This window comes from Hippoglossus stenolepis, chromosome 18, assembly GCF_022539355.2.
Source record: "Hippoglossus stenolepis isolate QCI-W04-F060 chromosome 18, HSTE1.2, whole genome shotgun sequence".
NCBI lineage: Eukaryota > Metazoa > Chordata > Actinopteri > Pleuronectiformes > Pleuronectidae > Hippoglossus > Hippoglossus stenolepis.
Window position 1 is genome coordinate 10,172,919 of NC_061500.1, and position 21,115 is coordinate 10,194,033.

General features: G+C 40.2%; 2 protein-coding genes across 2 annotated transcripts; one reads left to right on the forward strand and one right to left on the reverse strand.

Moving 5' to 3' along the window:
* Positions 1-6,471: 6,471 nt before the first annotated feature.
* Positions 6,472-14,079, reverse strand: mtfp1 (mitochondrial fission process 1). The gene is made up of 4 exons (XM_035185150.2): positions 13,927-14,079; positions 11,072-11,199; positions 9,958-10,190; positions 6,472-9,474 (listed from the first exon to the last, which is right to left on the reverse strand). The coding sequence occupies exons 1-4, from the start codon at positions 13,994-13,996 to the stop codon at positions 9,408-9,410; spliced, it is 498 nt and encodes a 165-aa protein (XP_035041041.1). The 5' UTR covers positions 13,997-14,079; the 3' UTR covers positions 6,472-9,407.
* Positions 14,080-14,902: 823 nt separating this feature from the next.
* Positions 14,903-20,784, forward strand: lman2la (lectin, mannose-binding 2-like a). Its single transcript, XM_035185148.2, has 9 exons — positions 14,903-15,219; positions 15,557-15,675; positions 16,396-16,513; positions 16,607-16,689; positions 16,822-16,854; positions 17,133-17,294; positions 17,615-17,729; positions 18,330-18,455; positions 18,664-20,784. Exons 1-9 carry the CDS (start codon positions 14,937-14,939, stop codon positions 18,804-18,806), a joined length of 1,182 nt encoding a protein of 393 aa, XP_035041039.1. The 5' UTR covers positions 14,903-14,936; the 3' UTR covers positions 18,807-20,784.
* The last annotated feature ends 331 nt before the right edge of the window (positions 20,785-21,115 follow it).

A 21,115-nucleotide genomic window follows, 5' to 3' on the forward strand; every position in this document is an offset into this window, starting at 1 on the left:
CTGTGTGTGTGTGTGTGTGTGAGCCTGCGAATGCGAGTGATTCACTCCAGCACCGTGAGGACTGTTGTAATGGTGTTTCCACAGCATATTGATTTCACAATGAGCAGACAATGTCTTTGTAAGATGACTTGAGAGATGGGAAATTAGATGTTATCTCATAACAACAGAGGATGAGGAATCATTAGGTGGGTTATCTGATTGTGGAATTATGTCAAGCTGTCAAACTCACAGATGATGTGTCTGCTGCGAGGCTCCTCTCACGCTGCAGACAGGGATGATTACCACAGATACACTGTGACCAGTAAATCAAGAGCAAGTTGGTAAACAAAATATGGATTTTAATTTAAATTGCAAATAGAAGCTTAAAGTTATGCAGCGTAGGAGACAGCCTGAAGGTTAGAGCGAGGCCTTTAATCCCCCGTTGCCCCAGTAAACCTCCTCAGTGGCCACTATAGAAACATGGTTGAGTTGCACATTTCAACCTGCGAGTGGAAGAATATAGCCCAAGCCGTGTGCGGCGCTTTCATGTAGAAAGATTACCACAGATAGTGTGCTTTAAGTGACCAGCCAGCATTTCCACTTGGCTGCACCCTCTGATGCCACCTGAACAGAATTCACTAGGAGCCTTCAAGCTCCTCATGCATAATGTATTGCTGAAGGTCTGCTCAGTTTTCACATTCTCCTAATTCATTTCACAAAGAGAGAGAGAGAGAGAGAGAGAGAGAGAGAGAGAGAGAGAGAGAGGCCCCCATTCAGAGCACACGGCCTCTATCACTGTACACTGTCAAATCAAGAATCATCGCTTCACCACTGACACTTTCTTGGTGGGATCTAACACCAGTGTTTGCCTTCAATCTTTAAAGAGGAATATTGATCCACAAGCATCACAATCCTGCCATTATGTCATCAATATAAAGGATCTTATTTCTTACACTCAGGGGATGGAGGTTCTGACTGTATAAGGGTATATTGTAATTTATCAATCTATTAAACCTAATTGTCTGTATCTTTCGACTTTTTTCACTTGCATTTTTGCCATCAAAATTGTGTTTATGTGGTGCAGCACCTCAGAGCAAGAAAGTTTCAGGTTCCAATCTCAGCTTGAGGGGCGTCGTTTGTCTCTCTATGTTGGCCATGCGTTTCTCTGGCAACTTGTCCAGGGTGTACCCCCCCTCACCCAGTGTCTGCTGGGATTGGCTCCAGACCCTGTAGTGAAAGTCAAAGGTTAAGCGGATTAGATAATGGAATGGATATCGTATTTATCATCCTTTTGTTTTAACCAGTTTGGATTTATTGAATGGATATAACGCTTGCCTTTATTTCCTAAATCTAGTATTTCAAAATAAATCTCCAACTGTACAACACCAATTATGTGCTAATTTTACCCCCTGTCAACAGTAAAGAGCTTGATCAAATCAACATCAGAGAATAATCCAGCAGAATTCTCCATGCTCTTTGTTTTCATGTCTCGGAGACAGAAACTGATATTTATTAGTCTAATGCTCAGTGACACAGCTCCGGCTTTGCCCTTCATTTTTTTCCTGTTTTTTGTTTCCTTGCCTTATTTCTATTGTGGCATGATTTGATGTGCCACGATTGTCTTTTGTTTCTCCTCCTGCTCACAGCATAAAACCATTCATGAAAATCAATCTAAACATAGCCCCGCTCGTCTGTTCTTTCAAAACGTAGCCTCGTGCTGACCTCAATAAATCGACCGGTGAGCATTAAACATTTCAGTTAGTGCCCTTAAAGTGGCCTTTCCACAGACATAGTCCTTCATGAAGGAGGGAGTGCGTGTCTGTAAATGTGTGTGTGTGTGAGAGAGAGAAAGAGAGAGATGGCAGTTTAGTCACCACTATTACTGTAATAACATTGATATTATAGCCTTTGCCTGTTGCTAAAGACAGTTTCTGATCATTTCCTGTTATTTGTTTGTTTGTTTGTTTGTTTGTTTACTGGGGGGGGGTTTGCTCAGTCTTCCATTTTATCTTATGAAAGAATGGAATCAAATCCACATTTTTTTAACAGGAACGTACACGTTTATAAATCAACAGCTGAGGTTTTGAGGCTTTTACTCATAGGAACACAAGCTACTGATTGGTGGGGAGTGATGGATTCTATCCCAGCATGCACCTCAGGCCCAGAGGACTTCTGCATCCGTGGCCCACATCAGTCTGGTATGCAGCCCTCACCCAGACAGTATTCACCAGGGACACTTACTTTTCTCCTATTCACCTGCCGTACTTTTCATAAAGTCACCTCCAGTATCCCCCGCTCTCGTGCAGCATGTGCTACATAGTCAAGTAGAGTAGTGGAGTAACTAAGTAGATCTCAACTTGGAATCCACACACGGCACAAAAGCAATGAAGAAACCCTCCTCCACCAAGGAGGTTGTTTGTTTGTGTATCAGCAGGATTACGCAAAAACAACAGAACAGATTCCCATGAAATCTTTTGGAGGGATGAGGTGATAGTTATAAAATAATTAATTATAATTAATGGATCCTGGTGAATAAAATCCAGCATGTTTTGGGGACTGAAATCTATGACTATTTGCAATTTGGTACAGATCCAAACAAAAATCTGGATCTAGTCATTCTAAATGTGGTTTTGTCAGGGGACTGTTGGGCCTTGGCGAAGGAATTTACTCTACTGAGTGACAGAGTGGTTTTCTTACTTAATCGACTTTAAGCCACGGTTTCTTTCGTGGGTCAGGTGTGTTTTAAGGAACAGGTGCTTGAGACCAAAGAATGCGAAGAAGCAAGATGATGTCCCCTCAAATTTACAGGTTTATTTTCTGCATCTTTAGGCAGAGACAGAAGAAGAATCATAAAGTTAAGCGGCCCTTGTTACCAACAATGGATTACAGTTTATTTGTTATTATTAGATGTTGGGCTGCAGAAAGGTTCACATGTTAATCTATGACTAAACACACGAGGTCAAATAAAATAATATTTGCGAGAATTGAGCCCAAACAAGGAAACTCAAGTGAGAGGTCTATTTAAAAAACAAAAAACAAGCTCATTCACTTTGTACTTATATGGACCTGACAGTTAAGAGAACTTTTAACAGAAAAGTGGATTAGAGCAGACATTATGAAAATAAATTTCAGATTGCATGACTCTTTTGTGTTCTGGGGTCACAATTAAATGGAACAGAATAACAAATATAAGCTCAAATTATTTCAATATTGCCTTGAACTACTTGAACTATACTTTTTTCCTTTTGATTAATTTTGTATTAAATTAATGTGTAATCATCAGTTAAAAATTCACATTTGTGTTACATGGAAAACATAATTCCATGTAATATTAGAGCAAATATATTACCAGTTTTATTTAATTATGTTTTGTAATGTAATCACACACACACTTTGTCAACAGTTGAGTTGCAGTGTGTGCGCAGTGAAGCCTATAAGCCTACGTGCACTTATGTGGATATATAACAGGATTTGTGTCTAAATTCTGTCTGATATGCAAACACTGAAAGTTGCCATGCAGCCCAAACTGTAGATAAACTTTTTTTTATGTTTGCTCCTCCTGAGTGAGGGCTTGTTTTTCTTTGCATCTGGCTGTATGGATATCAACGAGGGCCGTGGGGGTGGGAGCAACTCAAAGGCTGGGAATTCCTTGAAAAAAAGAAGCAAAGCACTGAGACAAGTGACAAGGAGAGAGGGAGGTCTTTTGGCCACTTGTGGCCTTCACAACCCGGGCACAAATCATAGAGGGACATGGCAATCGGAGTGACAGATGAACAATGCTCCCATTTTCCAACCCCCTGTGAACAGGCCCATCCATCATGGGAGGGGAGATTAATTCAATTCATCAGCTTTTTGTCTCCTTGGGCCCCCTAATGCCACCTGATATTGCTCGAGGGGGACTTATAAATGTTTGTGGGTTGATCCGAGCCCGCTTGCTTGACTCTGAAATTAAAACATTACTCTTTACAGTAGGCACCGGTATCGCCAACAGTCTGGCGGCCATGCCATGATTCTGATGAAGTCTTGTGAAGAGGAAAAGGTTTGCTGAAGGCAGCAAAAACAACAGCACGTCCTTGAGTTTGCAAAGTGAGGGGAGCTTCAGTGAGGACGACTCAGTGTGTGAATGAAAAAGCTGATTCATCACTGAAAGAATTTATCAAGGCATGATGTAAACTACCTTCAGGCATATTATTTAAACAATGAGCTGTCTATATGCTCAACAAGTTTGGGCAACTTAAATCCAACAAAAGAATGTGCCGTTTCTAACACCTACACAAACATATTACAGAGATCCACTATATCTTAAATGATTAAAGTGTCACTTTCAAATATTTATCATTATTAAAGTTAAGCTCTCAGATAAAGACTAATGAACTGGGGCCTGAAGTTTGAGTGATTGACATATTACTCAATGAGTGAGTCAGTGAATTTGCTGGTAACAGAAATAGTGAACCTGCTGTACAGTGCACTATCAGGCTCACTACTGAGCATTGCTGTAGTGTTGCAAATGTGGAGCATGGCACGAACACAATGTTAGGGATGACCTCTAGTGGCCATAACAGCAACTGACTAAAAGTTATTCCATAGTGTGGATTAAACTAAAACAGCCATCTCTTTTAACCTTCAATGGAAAACACTGAGTTAAAGGCCTTCAGTGCATCTTCATCCACAAGCATTATGAACCACTATACCCATACTTGCACCTGTGGAGAAGGGCTTCATTTTGAAAAGCATATATACATTGATGACAATACAAATTAAAATTGCCATCCGTTTGCCAAATCAGGTAATAAAACAAAAATCAATATTCCATAACATACCTGGGTACAATATAACTTGTCTTATTTTATACACAAGTAGGAGGCTACAAACTTAAACTACTAAACAGAGAATATGCACACAAACAAACACATTTTCCTTAACCAAATTGAAGCTCTTGTCAAAAAAACAATTTGACATCAAGACTCTCACTAGGAATTCAGTGTGTATTTTTAAGAAGTCTGTATCCATTTAAAATCAGTAACAGCCACAACTGAAACTGATGTTATGAGGCAAATGGTTTTAACATTTAGACATGCTCGAGCAGGTCGTCTTTTCAAATCAAAAATAAATTACAGAAGAACCTGCTGCACTTATCATACACATCTATTCTAACAGATGAATTTTTTTAATGACAGCAAAAGCAAGCAACTGTCACATATTTATTCACGCAGTACTGATGAGAATAATATTTCCATTGTTAAAATAATCCATTGTAACTTTAAATAGTGCATCCCACCAAGGTCCTGTAGTCCCCCTATTCAAACAAGCTGTAACAAATTGCAGACACTCAGATATCAATCTTCTAAATATTACCTTGGCGGAGGTAATAAATTGAGAAATGAGACACCTTGAAGCTTACTTCTACACAAAGTTAACTTTTATTTGTATTTACGCGACGAGCTGCTTCTGACGCTGGTAGTAAATCCTGCCTCCCCTCCAGACGCACAGGTAGTAGGCCATGCTCAGACATCCCACGATGGACACCAGCAGGATGGTGACCATCAGGCTGATTTTCCACACCACTGACTCTTCTTCATCTGAGGCTAACGAGAAACAAAACAGTACTCAGTGTGTGTAGTCAACGAATGTAATTCATGATCCGATCAAGTATGATGCCCACCTTGTTCCTCAACAGCATGCAGCTCTGGATTAGTGAGCAAGGTTTGGTCCTCTACCAGCATTTGGTCAGCCACTCCTGCTGGTATGTCAGGCCATGAACTCTCCTCCATAGACGATACATCTGAGTAGTCAAACTGAAGAGGATCATCAGCGCCAATCCATATGTCTGGGATGTATTGATGAACGCCTGGAAACGTTTATATGTCAGGAGGATGATACAAAGGGAACCGTGTGCAGTGTATTCTGCCACAATGATCAAACCTTCATCTAACACAAGATAAACAGGCTTTTCTTACCTGACTGACCAGATGACGCAGCCAGAAGAGCCAAGAACACAAGGTTAAGCACAAACATGACTGTAGCCACTGATGGATGTCTTTCCTTTCTTTTATGTGGGCACCTCATCTGTAGAAGTGAGATCAGCTGTGGCCTCCTGACTCAATCAGGATCAATGACTGGACTCGACTCTGGAGGATCTCAAGGCCCGAGCACAATTTGAGTGCTCCCATTTCATTGGTTTAACCTTCCAGAGAATTACACCTTTCGTCTTAAAGTGGCGGTGTGTGGCGCTCAGGGAGGAGGTTGTGCCTTTGAAATCACACTAAAGTGAGGTGTTTCTTTTTGGAGCACTTCATGCAGACGGTGTTGACGAGAAAAACGTTGCCGAATAGGAGTTGTCACTCATGGTTTCCCCAAAGCTGTGACTTACAGGTTGTCAGTACTTGTACTGTAACTGCAAGATGATTGCCATAATAAGCACAGAAAAAATAAACTTTACAGGAGCTTGACAGGAAATTGTGTTGCAGCTGATTAATGACACATAAATCAGGATGTTTCTGTCATTACATAATTTATTTCATGACAGATTTACAAGTTGTTTTTCTCCAGTGTCTTAGAAGTTACTACAGAACATGAGGATTGCTGAATATTTTGGTGTCGGCTGTAGAGCACGAAGCATTTAACAGCAGCTCACACCATCTTGTGTGAACAACTGAGCATGAGGTTAGATACTTTTTTACCCGGGCGAGAGTGAAAATGTGACTCATAAAAACCCACTTCCGAACACACGACCACATATGAAAACGTCAAAAATAAAATGTTCCAAAAAAGTAAACCGAAACAATAAAAATACAGTGAAGTTATGTAAAATCTGAAATGTTTTTACAATATGCTTTTCTTCAGTGGAGTGTTGACATATCACAGCAGAAAAAGCAAATGTTCAACAAATAACCAATAATCCATTGAAGGTTCAGTGTGTATAATTTAGTGACATCTAGTGGTGAAGTTGCAGCTGAACACCCCTCACCTCGCCCTCCCCTTCAAAGCCTTCAGTTGTCATAAGAACTCAACAAAAGGTGTTTAGTTTGTAGTTTGTAAACTGTAAAAAACATGGCAGCCTCCGTACAGAGGACCCGCTCCCGATGTAAATATAAAATATTTAAATATAAAGGGCCCATTCTAGGGTAATGAAAACAATTCGCACAATTTAGAATGATCACACACTAGTGAAAACATCACCAGGATTATTTTTTGTTCAATTTCTGCCAATAGATCCCTGTCACCTTAATCTTACACACTGAACCTTCAAGGTGTTGATACTGGAGCCTTTAGTACACATACCTGTGCTTTTTCTGCTAAGACAAATCTAATTGACATGACAAAGGTTAAGTGGGTGATAATATCCAATGCTACATACACTGGAACCCTGAGGACACGTGTTTAAATCACTTAAAAAGCCAATAAAAAAAACATAATCACTGCTTAAATGGCCTTGTGACCTGATGTGATTATTAAATACTGTTAAATAGGTTGCAAGAGTGAAACAGTACCAGCATGTAGAAATAATGGCAACTGGTGCATCCCCAGTTTTCACAATCATCTCTGTCAGCATATCTCCCTCCATGCCAGACAACCACATCCTTCATAGCAAAGAGAATATGGTGCAACACAATAAACTAAAGTTATTGCTTAAATGGTACACTGGTGTATAGTGACACAAAAGGAAATGGATAACAGAGATTCCCAATTTGTTCCTCTTTTGTCTTAAATCGACAGCTCATTCAAACGTTATGAAACTGATTTACCAAATCTCTTTTAATTTGCAAAGCTCATGTATGTACACTAATGCCTTATTTCCTGTTGCATAGTTCAGCATGAGATACAGTTTATTATCTGGCTCCTCAAAGAAAAGCAGTGGCAATAATATACATACAGTATGTGTTTATTACTAAAGAAACCCCTTAAACCATCCCCTGCATAGAAATACACTGACCCTCACAAGTATTTGAGGAGTGCAACGCTAAATTTAATGTGCTTATACAAGAGGAGTTTTCTGCATCAAGGCAGAAAAACCTATTCAGATTATTTGTATGACACTTAAACAGCTCATGGGTTAAAGGTAGGGTTGGTAAGTTGTTTCTGAAACACTTCATCGTATTTGTTGAAATCCTCTTAACGTCCCGATGGCCATCAACAAATAAAGAAGTATGTAGAAAGCTGGTGTCTGTGGCGCTCGCCAAACTGTAATAAAGACCTCCTTTCACTCTGACGGCATGAAATGATTGGCTGGCGTTCTTGTCTATCACTGACCGACCGAAAGCCAGACGTTAGTGAGCAATTCATGTGTTTTGGGGGGGTACCTTTGACGAGAGGGCCGATGGGAGGGGCTGGGGTGTATCGGTTCAATTTTGTTTTGGCCTGCTCTTTTGCGAGTATTTCAATAATTACCAAGCCTAGCTTTAATCTTTTTCTCTGATGTAATTAAACCCAACTGTGTGCTCAACACCATATTGTCTAATAATAATCTGCAGCCAGCTGGGCCACACTGTGTCATGATGCATGTAAGAGTAAATCTAACATACACTAAACAGAGATTTATAATGTTTTCACACAACAAAATGTCACAGTATTACTACACCATTACTGTCTGATAACAAACTTTCTAAACTAATGGTTTAGTTATTACTACCTGATGGTCCAACAAGTACTCTTACATTAATATAACCATATATTACACTATTCTACTGTATATAGAATCATATGGACCGTTATCGTGGTGTAAAACAATGTTCCCAGTGCAAATCTTGGCTCCCGTGACCAACAATATGGTAGAATCAAACAATGGAAAAGTGCATTGGAAAAAACAACAATTCCAAAAAACACAAAGAAGAAAAAAAAACTATGACAAAGTTATACTGGGAGAAGATAAAGAGGGACATCATTGCAAACTGGCTTTTTGGCTGGATGTTTACAGTATCTCTGAATATGGCTGGTTTGTAATTAATCTCATGAGGTGAGGCTCTGCCAGGCAGAGAAACAGCTCAGGGCAACCTCGGAGGCAGTATTCACGGTGATAGGAATAGAACGCTACACTGTGACCCTGCTGAAGTATTTTCATATAAGCAGTGTCTCTCTTTGCTCTGTCAAAAAGAAGAAGAATTATTTTTTCATAATGGTACATTCCTTTTAAAACTTGTTTTGGTGTTGCTACCCAGATTGCCCTGAGAGGTTAAAGCTAAGGATCCCTAGAGGGACATTTCACAAAGCAGGATTTCACTTTTAACAACTAAACTGCTACAACTTTTTTTTTTATATAATTCAGAAATATATTTATTATATGTCTTTGACTAACTGTGAAATCTCTCTCCATGAAATCCTTCTGTACACATCTTTACTGCTTCACAGTGTTGGATAATCAGCACAGGTCTGTGAACACTGGACCGGTCTCCGCTCAGGAAGGGGACAGTGTTTCCAGCGAGGTTCCTTCCTTATTCGTGTTTCTCTCCCGCATTGTAGACTTTCCGGAGGCTGGAATCCAGCAGGAAATCCACTGACCTGCAGGGTACAGAGTGGAAATATTGTGATGACACAGAAGATTTGAAACTTCCAGCAATGTTACAATATATGTAAAAAAAAAAAATAAAAAAAAATTTAAACCAGCTCTCTAATTAAAACAAATCTCAAAAGTAGTTGCACTGACATTGACAAGTATTGAAAAGCCCTAATATATGGCATCTTTTCCTGTAAATATAAATGCATTTAAAACACTACTTTGCATTATTTTTAATGCAGACATCTTTACTTTTGATAAACAAATTTGTATATACTTTTTTATTTATTATTATATTTAATATTACATACTATATACAGCAATAAAATTAATACCACAGTTAAACATTAGAATCTGCAGCAATTTCAGCTCAAACTGTTCACCATCTGCAAGCAGCCTCACCCTTAAAGTTAAAGCCTCCACCCACCTACATAATCCATGTACACAATACATATACAAGCAGAAACACAGACACAACTTGTGCCAACCTGTCTATAGGAGTGATGATGAAGGGGATGGTGGAGAGGCCGATAGCTGTGGTGGTCCACTTGCGGACTGACAGAGGCAACTTGGTGGTTCTGCCCAGCAGGTAGAGCGATGTGGCACACACGCGGTTAATGGTGAAGCCCGGGATGATCACAGAGGCGAGGGCCTGCCACACAAACGTGTCCACCACTGCTGCGGCTATCCGTGTCGTCTTGCCTGGGTTCTCCCCGTGGGCCTTTAGGAACAGATGGAGGATCAGTAATGAGAGTAGGAATAGCTTCTACAATCAGGTCCGATTACAACGCTCACTGAAACTGTATCAGTAACAAACAACCCAATGGCAGAGGATCACTACTGAAAGATCAAGTGAACCTTTTCCCAACGGTTCATCTATTTATAACAAATGTTACATCAATCTCATCTGATCTGAAGCCTGATTTCTGATTGTTTGATACTAATCTATTTTCAGCTAAATTAAATATAGTGGATACACAAATTAATGTAATAATTTAATACTGATTTGGACAAAAGTTGCTACTTTCTTTCTTCTAGCCTGTTTATTTAGGGACCCGGTTTCTATTTTAACTACAAAAACAGTAGCAGTTCAACCAAAGACAGGTTTTTTTTCTTACTTAATCTGAATGAAAAAAATGATAAAGATTAGACTATGGTCTCTCTTTAATGTCTCCAATTCTTTCATCTTGCCACTTGGGCTGAATGTAACAATAATAATTTATATCTCTATTGATTAATCTGCCAATTATGTTTCTCAATTACGTGCAAACACTTATTATATTTTCCCTCAGTCTAAAAACTGCATACAAATATATTTTTCTATTCAACCAACAGTCCAAAACCTTGAGATCTTACATTTTCTACCATAAATGACGAAGACAAACTTTAAATCCTGACATTTGCTGGAACCAGGAACAGTTTGGCACTTCTACATAAAAATTCACCAAAAGCATTCATAATTAATAAACCAATGAATCTACCTTTTGTAGCAGCTCAACTTGATGGAGCCAGTCATCAAAGATAATGTTGACAAAAGCTTTGTTTATAACAGCAATAATAATGTGACCATACCGGTCATTAACACAAACAGCCCTATCTTACCAGAGCTGCCTTCTTCCCTTTGTCCACAGCGTCAGCAGTAACGTACACAGTGGCCACAGCATAGCTGCCCCGCACCAGACTCACTGGCACCAGAGCCCGAAAGGCCTCCCCAACCTCATTGGCATAACCTGTGGACATAGATACAGAAATGAAGGTGAGAATTGAACCCTCTTAGTGTCGCATGTAAGGGCACTCGGACAAATAGATTTTATATGTGAAGTTGTAAGACCTGTATTTTCAGCATTACATTCCCCAGCTTCCAGCCCCTGTATCCTGAAATATACAAGAGACCTATAGACCTTTGGAAAATGAAGCTATATCCATTCAAAGGTGGGACGACTTAAATGTCCTTGATCTCTAATTACAAAGTCACTTGTGCCATACACCACAGTACGTATGTAAATCACAGATAAAATGAACTGCAGTCACACAGGGAGCATTATCTTTGGTTCACTGGTGACAGAACCAGCAGAGCATGGTAGAGTCAAATTCTGCTGCTGTGGAGCGTCTCTTTATAGTGGTTCTGCAGGATGCAAGCACTTTACTGGTCTACCTGAACTGAAGAAAACGCTTGTGTGACAGGCAAGAACACCTCAGTCAATTAAATGAAGCCTGGTGACGATTCATCATCTCAATCACTGGGTGTCAAAGAGCAGCTTCTCGGTTTGGAGTTGGACTTCGATAATAAAAACGTCACATACATCATCTTTATTCTCCACTTAAGGCAATCAAATCGAGATTTAGTACATGAATCCTCTTTATTACTTTATTACTCCTCTTTATTACTGGATTAAGTAACACTGACTACTTTAAGTCCCCCTGTTTGGATTTTATGGGCAGCGATATATAAAAGATTGAATAAAAAATAATTCGGTGTTTGAATCAAACAAATAGTTATAGGACAAATGAAGTAAGAATTCACAGAATTCAGCTGGAAAAACATTAGCTGTTGTTCATATCCCTAAATACTGATAAATACTGAAAAGCTGGCAAAGGATTTTATACTTAAACCACGAATGAACAGTAAACTCTTGGATCAGGAGCTACAGAAGCACTCGTGAGTACAATGTGATAAAAGTTCCATTTGTATGATAGTGTGACAGCAGGCGAAGTTTAGATAAGATTATGTTCCAGCTGGGCATTTAGTTAATAATAAATTACACCTTGCCCTGGCATAATACAATGTTAGCATACGTGAGCAAAGGGTTCAGATTACCTGTAGTGATTCGACATTTACCCAGTGGACAGTGAGACATGCAGGGGTGATAGGACGAGAGATTGTTCACAGAAAGTGACAGACAACTGTGCTCAGCAGCTAAATCCAGTCTCTGATCTACAGCTCACATTTTCGGCTGTAGCATTTAGCAACATGGGATTTCAAGTGTAACCTGGTGAGCTTGAAAGAAGCTGTTATCTATGAGGACATCACACATTCCTATCTCTGCTCTAATGTTAGTAAAATCACAATTACCCTACTGTATATTACTACTAAAACACTTTGATCTACAAATGTGCACCATTGAGCTAGTGGACCCACTAATATATACTATGTTAGGCTGCTAAAAAGACCTACTTCAATGGTCAATGCCTGAGCCGTCACATGAAAAGTAGTAAACGCATCAGGAACAGGACAGATGGTACAGAAATCAAAGCAGCCACATTTCTGGTTAAATCCTGTCCTTGTTGCGTAACCACTATTAGAGTTTCTCCATGTTGGTAAAAATAATCTAATCTGTGTGACTTGCAGAGACATCGGGGGAATCCACTGTATCCAAAATATGCAGACTTGTTATTATTATGAAATACTTGTGTCTGAAGCTAAAAAGTAAAAGTACACTGCAGCCCCCAATCACAAATACAATGGGACAGCGGATGAAAAACATTGGCTCAAATTGACACCTAAATTATTCAAGTAGCTTATACACAACGATTGTAGGAAAATTCTTCTGCTCTCCTGACGGCTGGGCAAGAAAACAATCAATGATTATCGCTGTATAATTGTGGGAATATAACAAAAGTACAATAAATTTGCTAATACACAATGAAGGAGGTATTACAAATAATTGATCTGATCCTTAAAGAACAATCACAACTTTCACATAGGAGCAAACATCTGTCTTAAAAGCCCAATAACCTTAACGTCATGTTTATCGTGATATTGTCTGATGTGAAAACTTTATTAGTTTACTTTATCTAGATGTAATTTGAAGTAGTATACACTGAGTTCTGCTCCTGTGCATGGCTCATACTCACACCAACATCATTCAAACAACACAAAACGACAGCAGGAAGATGTTTTAAGATTGCAGCACACATGCAGGATTAATGATGGCAGCTTCTGATTTTATGAGGGATATAAAGTGACTGTAAAGTATCAGAGGTGATAGGGGGGGGGAACAGTGGATTGAAGTCGTGTACAGTGCTGCAGGATGTTTGATGCCCTTCACTGTACAGACAGGGGCTCGTTGATTAACCAGTGAGAGGAGAACAGACACTGAGCTGGATCACTAAGGTGTGAGTGTTCAGTCTCATATCTACGGGCGTTTCTTCGTGGTTTTATTAGTCACTGCGTCGACTTCCTTAACAACTACCTGCAAATGAGACAAGACTGGAGCCACACAGACAACACTCAACCGGTTGAAGGAAACACAGCAAGACATTCAAGACTATTCTTGGACGTCCGTTGTGTCCTGTGGAGACTAAATGTCCTTCAGGTTCGGCTATAAATAGAAGTTTAAAAGAGTGGTGAGCCTGTGTTAGCTAGGTAGCTAGCGCTCAGCTCCAGGGTCGCACACAGCGGTGTGTTCAGGTTCATACACAAATAACTCAATGTTAAATACAAAAAAGTCACATACCGAGGAAGCGGACCCATGTGTCGCGGTAAACATCGACCGCTTTGCTCGTCTTTTCTTCTGCGGGATCCATGTTTATTTGCTTTTACTCCATCCCCTCTGGTTCTGTACTACTACTGCTTACTTCCCGTAGGTGGTGGAGTGTCAGAGCAGGAAAAGCCCACACGGAGCAGGGGCAGTGAAGGGGGCGTGATTTCACCCACAGCATCCGACTGGCTGCAGATACGAAAAGGATCCAGAGCGATATAGTGACTGATGATGTGGAAATCACAGACAATATACTATCATGTGGTGATTTAAATTGTTATTTCATGTCATCACAACTTTTAGTTTTATTTGGCTTATTCAATTAGAAAGTCAAAGGTAAACAGAGTGTTTAAAAACACTCAAAACATGGACAGCTGTGTGGTTATAAAAAGATCAGGGTCCCTAAAGGTCATTCAAATTAGATTAAAGATCATTACTATTACAGCACGATATGAACAGAATTCGAACCTGATTCCCAAGGCCCTTGCTTTTTGTGATGTCTTGTGTCAAAAAAGATAAGATCAGATAAGTTAATATAAGATAAGATAAGATAAAGGGAAACGTTACATCAGCAAGAGTCAAAATAGAAGAGATCACGAGGGTCACGGGATGTTTTTTCCAAGAAATTGTTTTACTGGAAAACTTTTAGCCTTCCATACAAATAAAAGGTTGAGTGGAGCATAGATGTTTCAGAAACTTATAAAAAAGCTGCACCCGGATAAAATTAATGGAATAGAATAGAAATTATGATCATAGTATAATACAAAACACAACAAGATTTTATAAATTCTAATGGTGTTATATATATGATAACATAATTAATTATAAAGCCTGCTCTGTTTTAACTTCATGAAGAATAACCAGATCAGCGTTGGGAATTTAACAAGATTCTACTGAATTTATCAAACTGCTTGATTTTTCCCAATCACCTTCAACTAAAACAGCCAATGAAAAGCGTGCCTTGTGATCGACGCTCAAAAGGACCAATGGTGACGAGCCATGCAACACGGTGGGCCAATCAGAACCAAGCTGTCGGCGGAGTGGGAGGAGTTTTTCCCTGTACAATGGCCGCCGCCTGCAGCAGGAATCATCACAGGGAGTCTCGGCAGTTGGCGCTCGGTCTCTTCTCCACAGGGAACAACATGTCGTGTAAATCACTCTGGACTCTGGCTCTCCTCGCTCTGACACTAAGCCGGTGTTCTGCCGACGATGACCACGAAATGGAGGAGTTCCTGAAGCGGGAGTATTCCCTCTCCAAGCCGTACCAAGGTACCCGACCCGTTAGGAGTGCATCCGCCGGTTCACAGGCTGAGGCAGAGATGTTTCTAGAACAACGCGATTAGCGATGAAATAAGAACAATCTTCTATCTCATTAATGTACATTTGAAGGTTTATATTCCTCTGATCCACCTCATCGCTGTGACATTCAGATAAACGAGGCGTTTTACTTTTTATTTCCAATTATACACCGAGCATTGTGCTTCACTTTCTCCTTCTACTGACCGTAATGTTTCGTGTCATGACAAAGCAGTTTCATTCTGCTGTGTCAGCTTCTGTCATGATGATGATTGTGTGTGTGTGTGTGTGTGTGTTTGTGCGCACTCAGGTGTGGGATCCCTAGGCTCCTCCCACTGGGAGCTGATGGGGGATGCCATGGTAACCACCGAGCAGGTGCGCCTCACACCTGACATGCAGAGCAGACAGGGGGCGGTGTGGGGCCGCATGGTGAGTACACACTGTGCATCCACTGGTACAGGTACTATCACATTATACTGCATGTTGTGTGTTGTGGTCAGGGATGAAACTGAGGATAAGTTTTAGTATCCATTTTTTCTCTGAACGCTTTTATATTTCGTTGGTCATTTTGTCCCATTTTAGAATAAAAGGACAAGATGGTGAATGTCCTTTGTACGTTCGAAGGTCTCCTGCACAATTTACAACTACCAGTAGATGTTAGCAGGTGTTAGCGGCCACCAGCGGATGTTGGGGTCAGTTGTGCACCTTAGCGTTATCAAGTGTTTTGACCTTGTGATGATGTGGTACGCTGAGGCCAAAGGTAAATCTGACTGGCTACTGGCCTCTATGGCAGCGCTATGAACGCCATGTGGCGCTTTCAGTAGATCAGACATCATTACCTCTATGCCTTTTTAAACTAAACGCTATCCCATTTTAGAACATAGGACAAGATGGAGAATATCCCTTGTATGTTCTACCCGATAATTAATGCCTACCACCAGTTGATGTTAGTGACCGCCAGCCGATGCTAGGGACATATCTTCAGTTGTGTAATTAAATTAAAGCCTTGACCAATAGGGATTTTTTGTGGATATCTTAGGAGTCATAGGAGTCATTGCCAAATCAAGTTCAAGACATCGTTATCATACTCTTGTGAAAAAAGAAATGTACTGAGTCTTGATATTTTACAGTTTACCATTGTATTTCTAGCCTTGCCATCTGAAGGACTGGGAGATGCAGGTTCACTTTAAGATTCACGGGAAAGGAAAGAAGAACCTGAATGGTGACGGGCTGGCCATTTGGTACACGAAGGAACGCACACAGAAAGGTAAAAGGTCTATTTACCCCACCTCACTCCCTATCTCAGCAGAAAACTACTTTTAATATATTATTCACACTCTGTCTTCCTATTGTCTCACAGGTCCTGTGTTTGGAAATATGGACAACTTCACTGGCCTGGGTGTGTTTGTGGACACGTATCCCAACGAGGAGAAGCACCTTGAGGTACGCCGCGGTAGAGCTGCTTAGATATCACCTGTTCTGTGAAAGTAAAACCAGGATGCATGTACAAGTGCTCTTGCAGATTTGTGTAAAGGGGCTTTATTTGTGTTCTTTTGTGCGACCATTTGGAGACAGGCACAGAAGAAGAGATACACTCCTCGCACACAGGTAACTAGGTCTTTGGAACATTTCATTTCATCAGTGTGTTTTACCTCATTGTACAGCCTCTACTGACCCTCACGCTTCCGTGTCTAAATGAAAACATTGACACAATACTGAACTTTGTCTGTGTGTGTTTTGTTGTGTTTTTATTTATTTGTCCCTGCATGTTTGCTGTGTGGTTATATCAGTTTTTTTAATTAGAGTAACCGATCACCATCACCTCTCAGTGCTGTAACAACATATGCTAATGGACTAATTTTGATTTCCCCCTCTGTGACCTCAAGAGGATCTTCCCCTTCGTTCTGGCCATGGTGGGTAACGGCAGCATCGGCTACGACCACGAGCGGGACGGTCGGCCCACCGAGCTGGGCGGCTGTAACGCCATGGTGCGCAACCTCAAACATGACTCCTTCCTCTTCATCAGATACGTGCGCCGCAGGCTGACGGTGAGAGACACTCTTTTAACTCTTGTCTTTGTGCTCAACTGTCCAACCTGTTATTATTATGAACCGGGTGGGCTTAACGTTTGGTAAAATAATGTATCACTAATAGACTCAACATATCAGAGTAATAAACTAAACACAAGCAGCTACAGACACCTATTGAGAAGATCTCACAGAATTTTGGAAAACTCAAATAACCATTTTCTTGATTTTACTTACAAAACTATTCAGATAACTTAATAAACCTGCTTTTGGGGAACAGTATATTTTTACTCTGACCTTCTAAAAGTCCCTGCTGCCTCCTGACTGCCTCTGTTCCTCAGGTGATGATAGATATCGACGGGCAGCACGAGTGGAGGGACTGCCTAGACATACCCGGGGTGCGGCTGCCAGGAGGCTATTACTTTGGAGCGACGGCCATCACCGGAGATCTCTCAGGTAAACAGCGTTCCAACATCCCAAGCAGCTCTCGGGTAACAGTCACTTCAAACACCACTCTGTTTATTTTGAGCATTGTCTATGATGTAAACAGACTGATATACACATTACCAGTGTTTGGTATAAGGTGAACATTACTATTTGTAAGCAATTTATCAGAAATTCTTAAGTATGATGTGTGAATTTGATGAATCTGCTGTTGTGCAGATGTAATGAGAATCAAAGAGACAATATGGCAAGCATTGGTATCGTGTATAAGGAACGTTATACTCAATAACTCAATGAATCTTTTTCCTTCCTCTAACGCCTCATTGATAGTTTCCTTTCTTCCTTCTTTCAAAATCAGCTTAGTCTAAATTTAAAACACAGGACAAAAAGGAGACTCCTGATGAATGGAAATAAAATGTTTTACATGTAACTAACAATAACCCTTCAGTCAGAGACACACAAGGAATAATTGTTCATAGTGAATGTTTGCACAGTTCAGTTTCAGTTTTCTGTGAAGTGAAAGTGAGTTACATGTAATAACCTCTGAATAAAAAGCCATGAGACGTTTTCTTCTCTAAATCTAATCGTATTTTCCTGGTTCTCTGTGCACAGACAACCATGATATCATTTCCCTGAAACTCTACCAGCTGACAGTGTTGAGGAGTAAAAAGGAAGAGCAAGAGGAAGAGGAAGACCAAATAACCATACCCAGTGTTGATAACATGGACCTGCTCAGATGTAAGGCTCACACACACACACACACACACACACACACACACACACACACACACACACACACACACACACACACACACAAAACACCATCATCATCATAACAAAAGCTGACAAACCAATTGTTGAATTACACTGAATCTGTGGTCTCTCTCTTCTGTTCTCCGTCACCATCATCCCTCCCTGCCTTCTCCCTCTGTTTCCTCCCCTCCAGTGGAACAGGTAGAAGAGAGGATGAGTGGGATAGCCATTTTCTTCACAGTGCTCTTCTCCATGCTGGGCTGTATCTTCCTCATTGTCATCGGCCTGGTGGTGTACAGCCACTGGAACGAGAGCCGCCGCAAGCGGTTCTACTGAGGAAAGAGCGGTGACGGGGGAAACAAAAAGTAGGTGACGTGACTACTGTACTGCGGTCCTCGGACCCCGACCTGCACAGAAGCGAGACGCTACTGTCGGCCAGCAGAGCGCAGCAGCTTGTTGTATCCTGACAGGAGATGGAGTATCACCTGCTACAAAAAGCCATTCTCCAGCTCTGCTACAGATTGTCATGAAGCAGCAGGAGGACTTGATTTGACACTTTGTCCTCATGTCCTGGCTGACACACGCACCCACTCGGCCTTATCGTCCCCGTCCTCTGGATTTGTTACACACAGGACATTACATGACTTTTTGTGAGCGGCTGCATTTTATTTATTTTTCATTACCTTTCACCGCTTTTGACGGAAATGGAAAAAAACAAAACAATTTTAACCAATTTCTACTTCACCACTTTTTGGTTTTAAGGCTTTGAGAATTCGGAATAAATATAAGTACCTGGAGATTTGTTGTTTGACCTCATGTGCGAACCAAATAATACTGATGTCATCTTTACTGCAGCTCCCTGCTAAATAAAGACACATCTATCATTTCAACTCTGTGTATGAACTATAATTAGCTGTATATTCTTACCCTGTAGTTGCTGTAGTTTGCATGACATTCTGAGGTAATATATTTTTATGAATTGTCCAGACTGCCACACTTGTACTTTGTTTACATTGTGCTTCAGCTTTTTGTGTGTTTGTGTGCAGCCTATGAAAACTTGACTTCTGCCTCATTGCTGCATGTGCTGATAAAGATTTGAGTATGTCCATGAAATATTTAGCTCCAATTAAATTTATATCAATATTGTTTAAAGACTATATTTATATTTTAGCAAGGCTCATTTCTGTCGATTTAATAAGTTTACATGAGCAAATTTGATCAAAGTTCTGATCAGTTTACATTAAATTCTTCCAAATATATTGAAAATAAGATTTTAGACTTACTGTGATTTTTAGAAATGTATCTTTGCACTGAAGAGAGAATTGAAGGTTATTAAATAAATACATTTTTACTAGCTATCTTTTTACCCTGCAACAGATGCTTCTTCCCTCTGCACATTGAGCACTGCAGTGACCTTTTGTTTGTGCTTTTTGTGTTGCATGTATAAACATCACCTGTTTTCCTGTGAAGTGCGTCATACAGTGAATGTTTCTGCAGTGGAGCCAACAAACCCGCTGGTTTGGCCACAGGCTGCCTCTGATAGATAGATATATAGATATATCTACATATAGATATATATAGATATATATACTGTACTGTAAGACTGAGCCAGCGGTTGTTGGCTCTTCTATACGTTCTGGAAATGATTCCAAGCCTCATGTCAACATCAATTATGTTTTATGTGGTGCTTTGTTTTTGATTGTGCAATGTAGGAGGACTCACTCATCTCCTGTAGCCACTTTGACAAGACACTCTACCTTAATTATATTTACCTCCATCAAATTTTGACCTGTCTATTTGTCTATTTGTTTGTTTGTTGGTTTGTAAACAAGATTACACAGAACAACTGAACAGATTTCTATGAAACATGGTGGAAGGATGCGGTATGGGTCCTGGAAGAAACCATTACCTTTTGGTGCAGATCTAGATAAGGGGTGGATCCAGGAATATTTTTTTTCACTTTATTTAACATTGTGAGATAAGGTGTTTTTTTGTTGTGGCTTTTGTTTTGGCGTTTTCAGAAAATTTCCCAGGGAATAATTCATTAATCTAGGTTGGAAAAATTCAGCATATTAAGTGGACTGATATTTATGATTGTGTACAATATAGTGTAGCTTGACTGAATCTAATGGGACTGTTGGGCCTGGGAGGAGGTATCCGCTCTATTGAGTGCCATTCTAGTTTTTTTCTCTATTGTTTGTTTCCATGAAAACTGTGCCTCATGCATCCATTTTCTTTTAGAAACATTTCATCTTGTTGCTTTGTCCAAAACTATTTGCATTGCCTCATTAAAAACCAAACAGACCTTGCCTTACTTCCTTTACTCTGAGTTTTTCGGTGAATTTTGTTATAACATACAGGTTGTACTTAATATAACCACAGTTCTGTGTCTTTTAGAGTGAAATCCTCATTTAAATGCAGCTCAAAAAAAGAAGTTTAAGAGTTAATCACCCTTTTCATATCTGTTCTTGCAAAGTGAGACCTCATGATCAAAAATAACTTCCAGTGGGTTTGGATTGTGTCATACTTTCCCAAATTACATAACAGTCATACAGTCAATATGATCGAGTGACCGCCTGAGGTGCCTCTCACTCAGCCATGTGACCGTCCTCTGGATCAATTTCCCAGCTTTGTCACATGGGTTG

Excerpts from the sequence above, each read along its gene's own strand:
- mtfp1 (XM_035185150.2), bottom strand. The coding sequence starts at position 13,996 with ATGGATCCCGCAGAAGAAAAGACGAGCAAAGCGGTCGATGTTTACCGC. Across the intron at positions 10,191-11,071 it reads AAGGGAAGAAGGCAGCTCTG|GCCCACGGGGAGAACCCAGG; the intron begins GTAAGATAGGGC and ends CTGTTCCTAAAG. Across the intron at positions 9,475-9,957 it reads ATCATCACTCCTATAGACAG|GTCAGTGGATTTCCTGCTGG; the intron begins GTTGGCACAAGT and ends TGTACCCTGCAG.
- lman2la (XM_035185148.2), top strand. The coding sequence starts at position 14,937 with ATGGTGACGAGCCATGCAACACGGTGGGCCAATCAGAACCAAGCTGTC. Across the intron at positions 16,514-16,606 it reads GAAGGAACGCACACAGAAAG|GTCCTGTGTTTGGAAATATG; the intron begins GTAAAAGGTCTA and ends ATTGTCTCACAG. Across the intron at positions 16,855-17,132 it reads GATACACTCCTCGCACACAG|AGGATCTTCCCCTTCGTTCT; the intron begins GTAACTAGGTCT and ends TGTGACCTCAAG.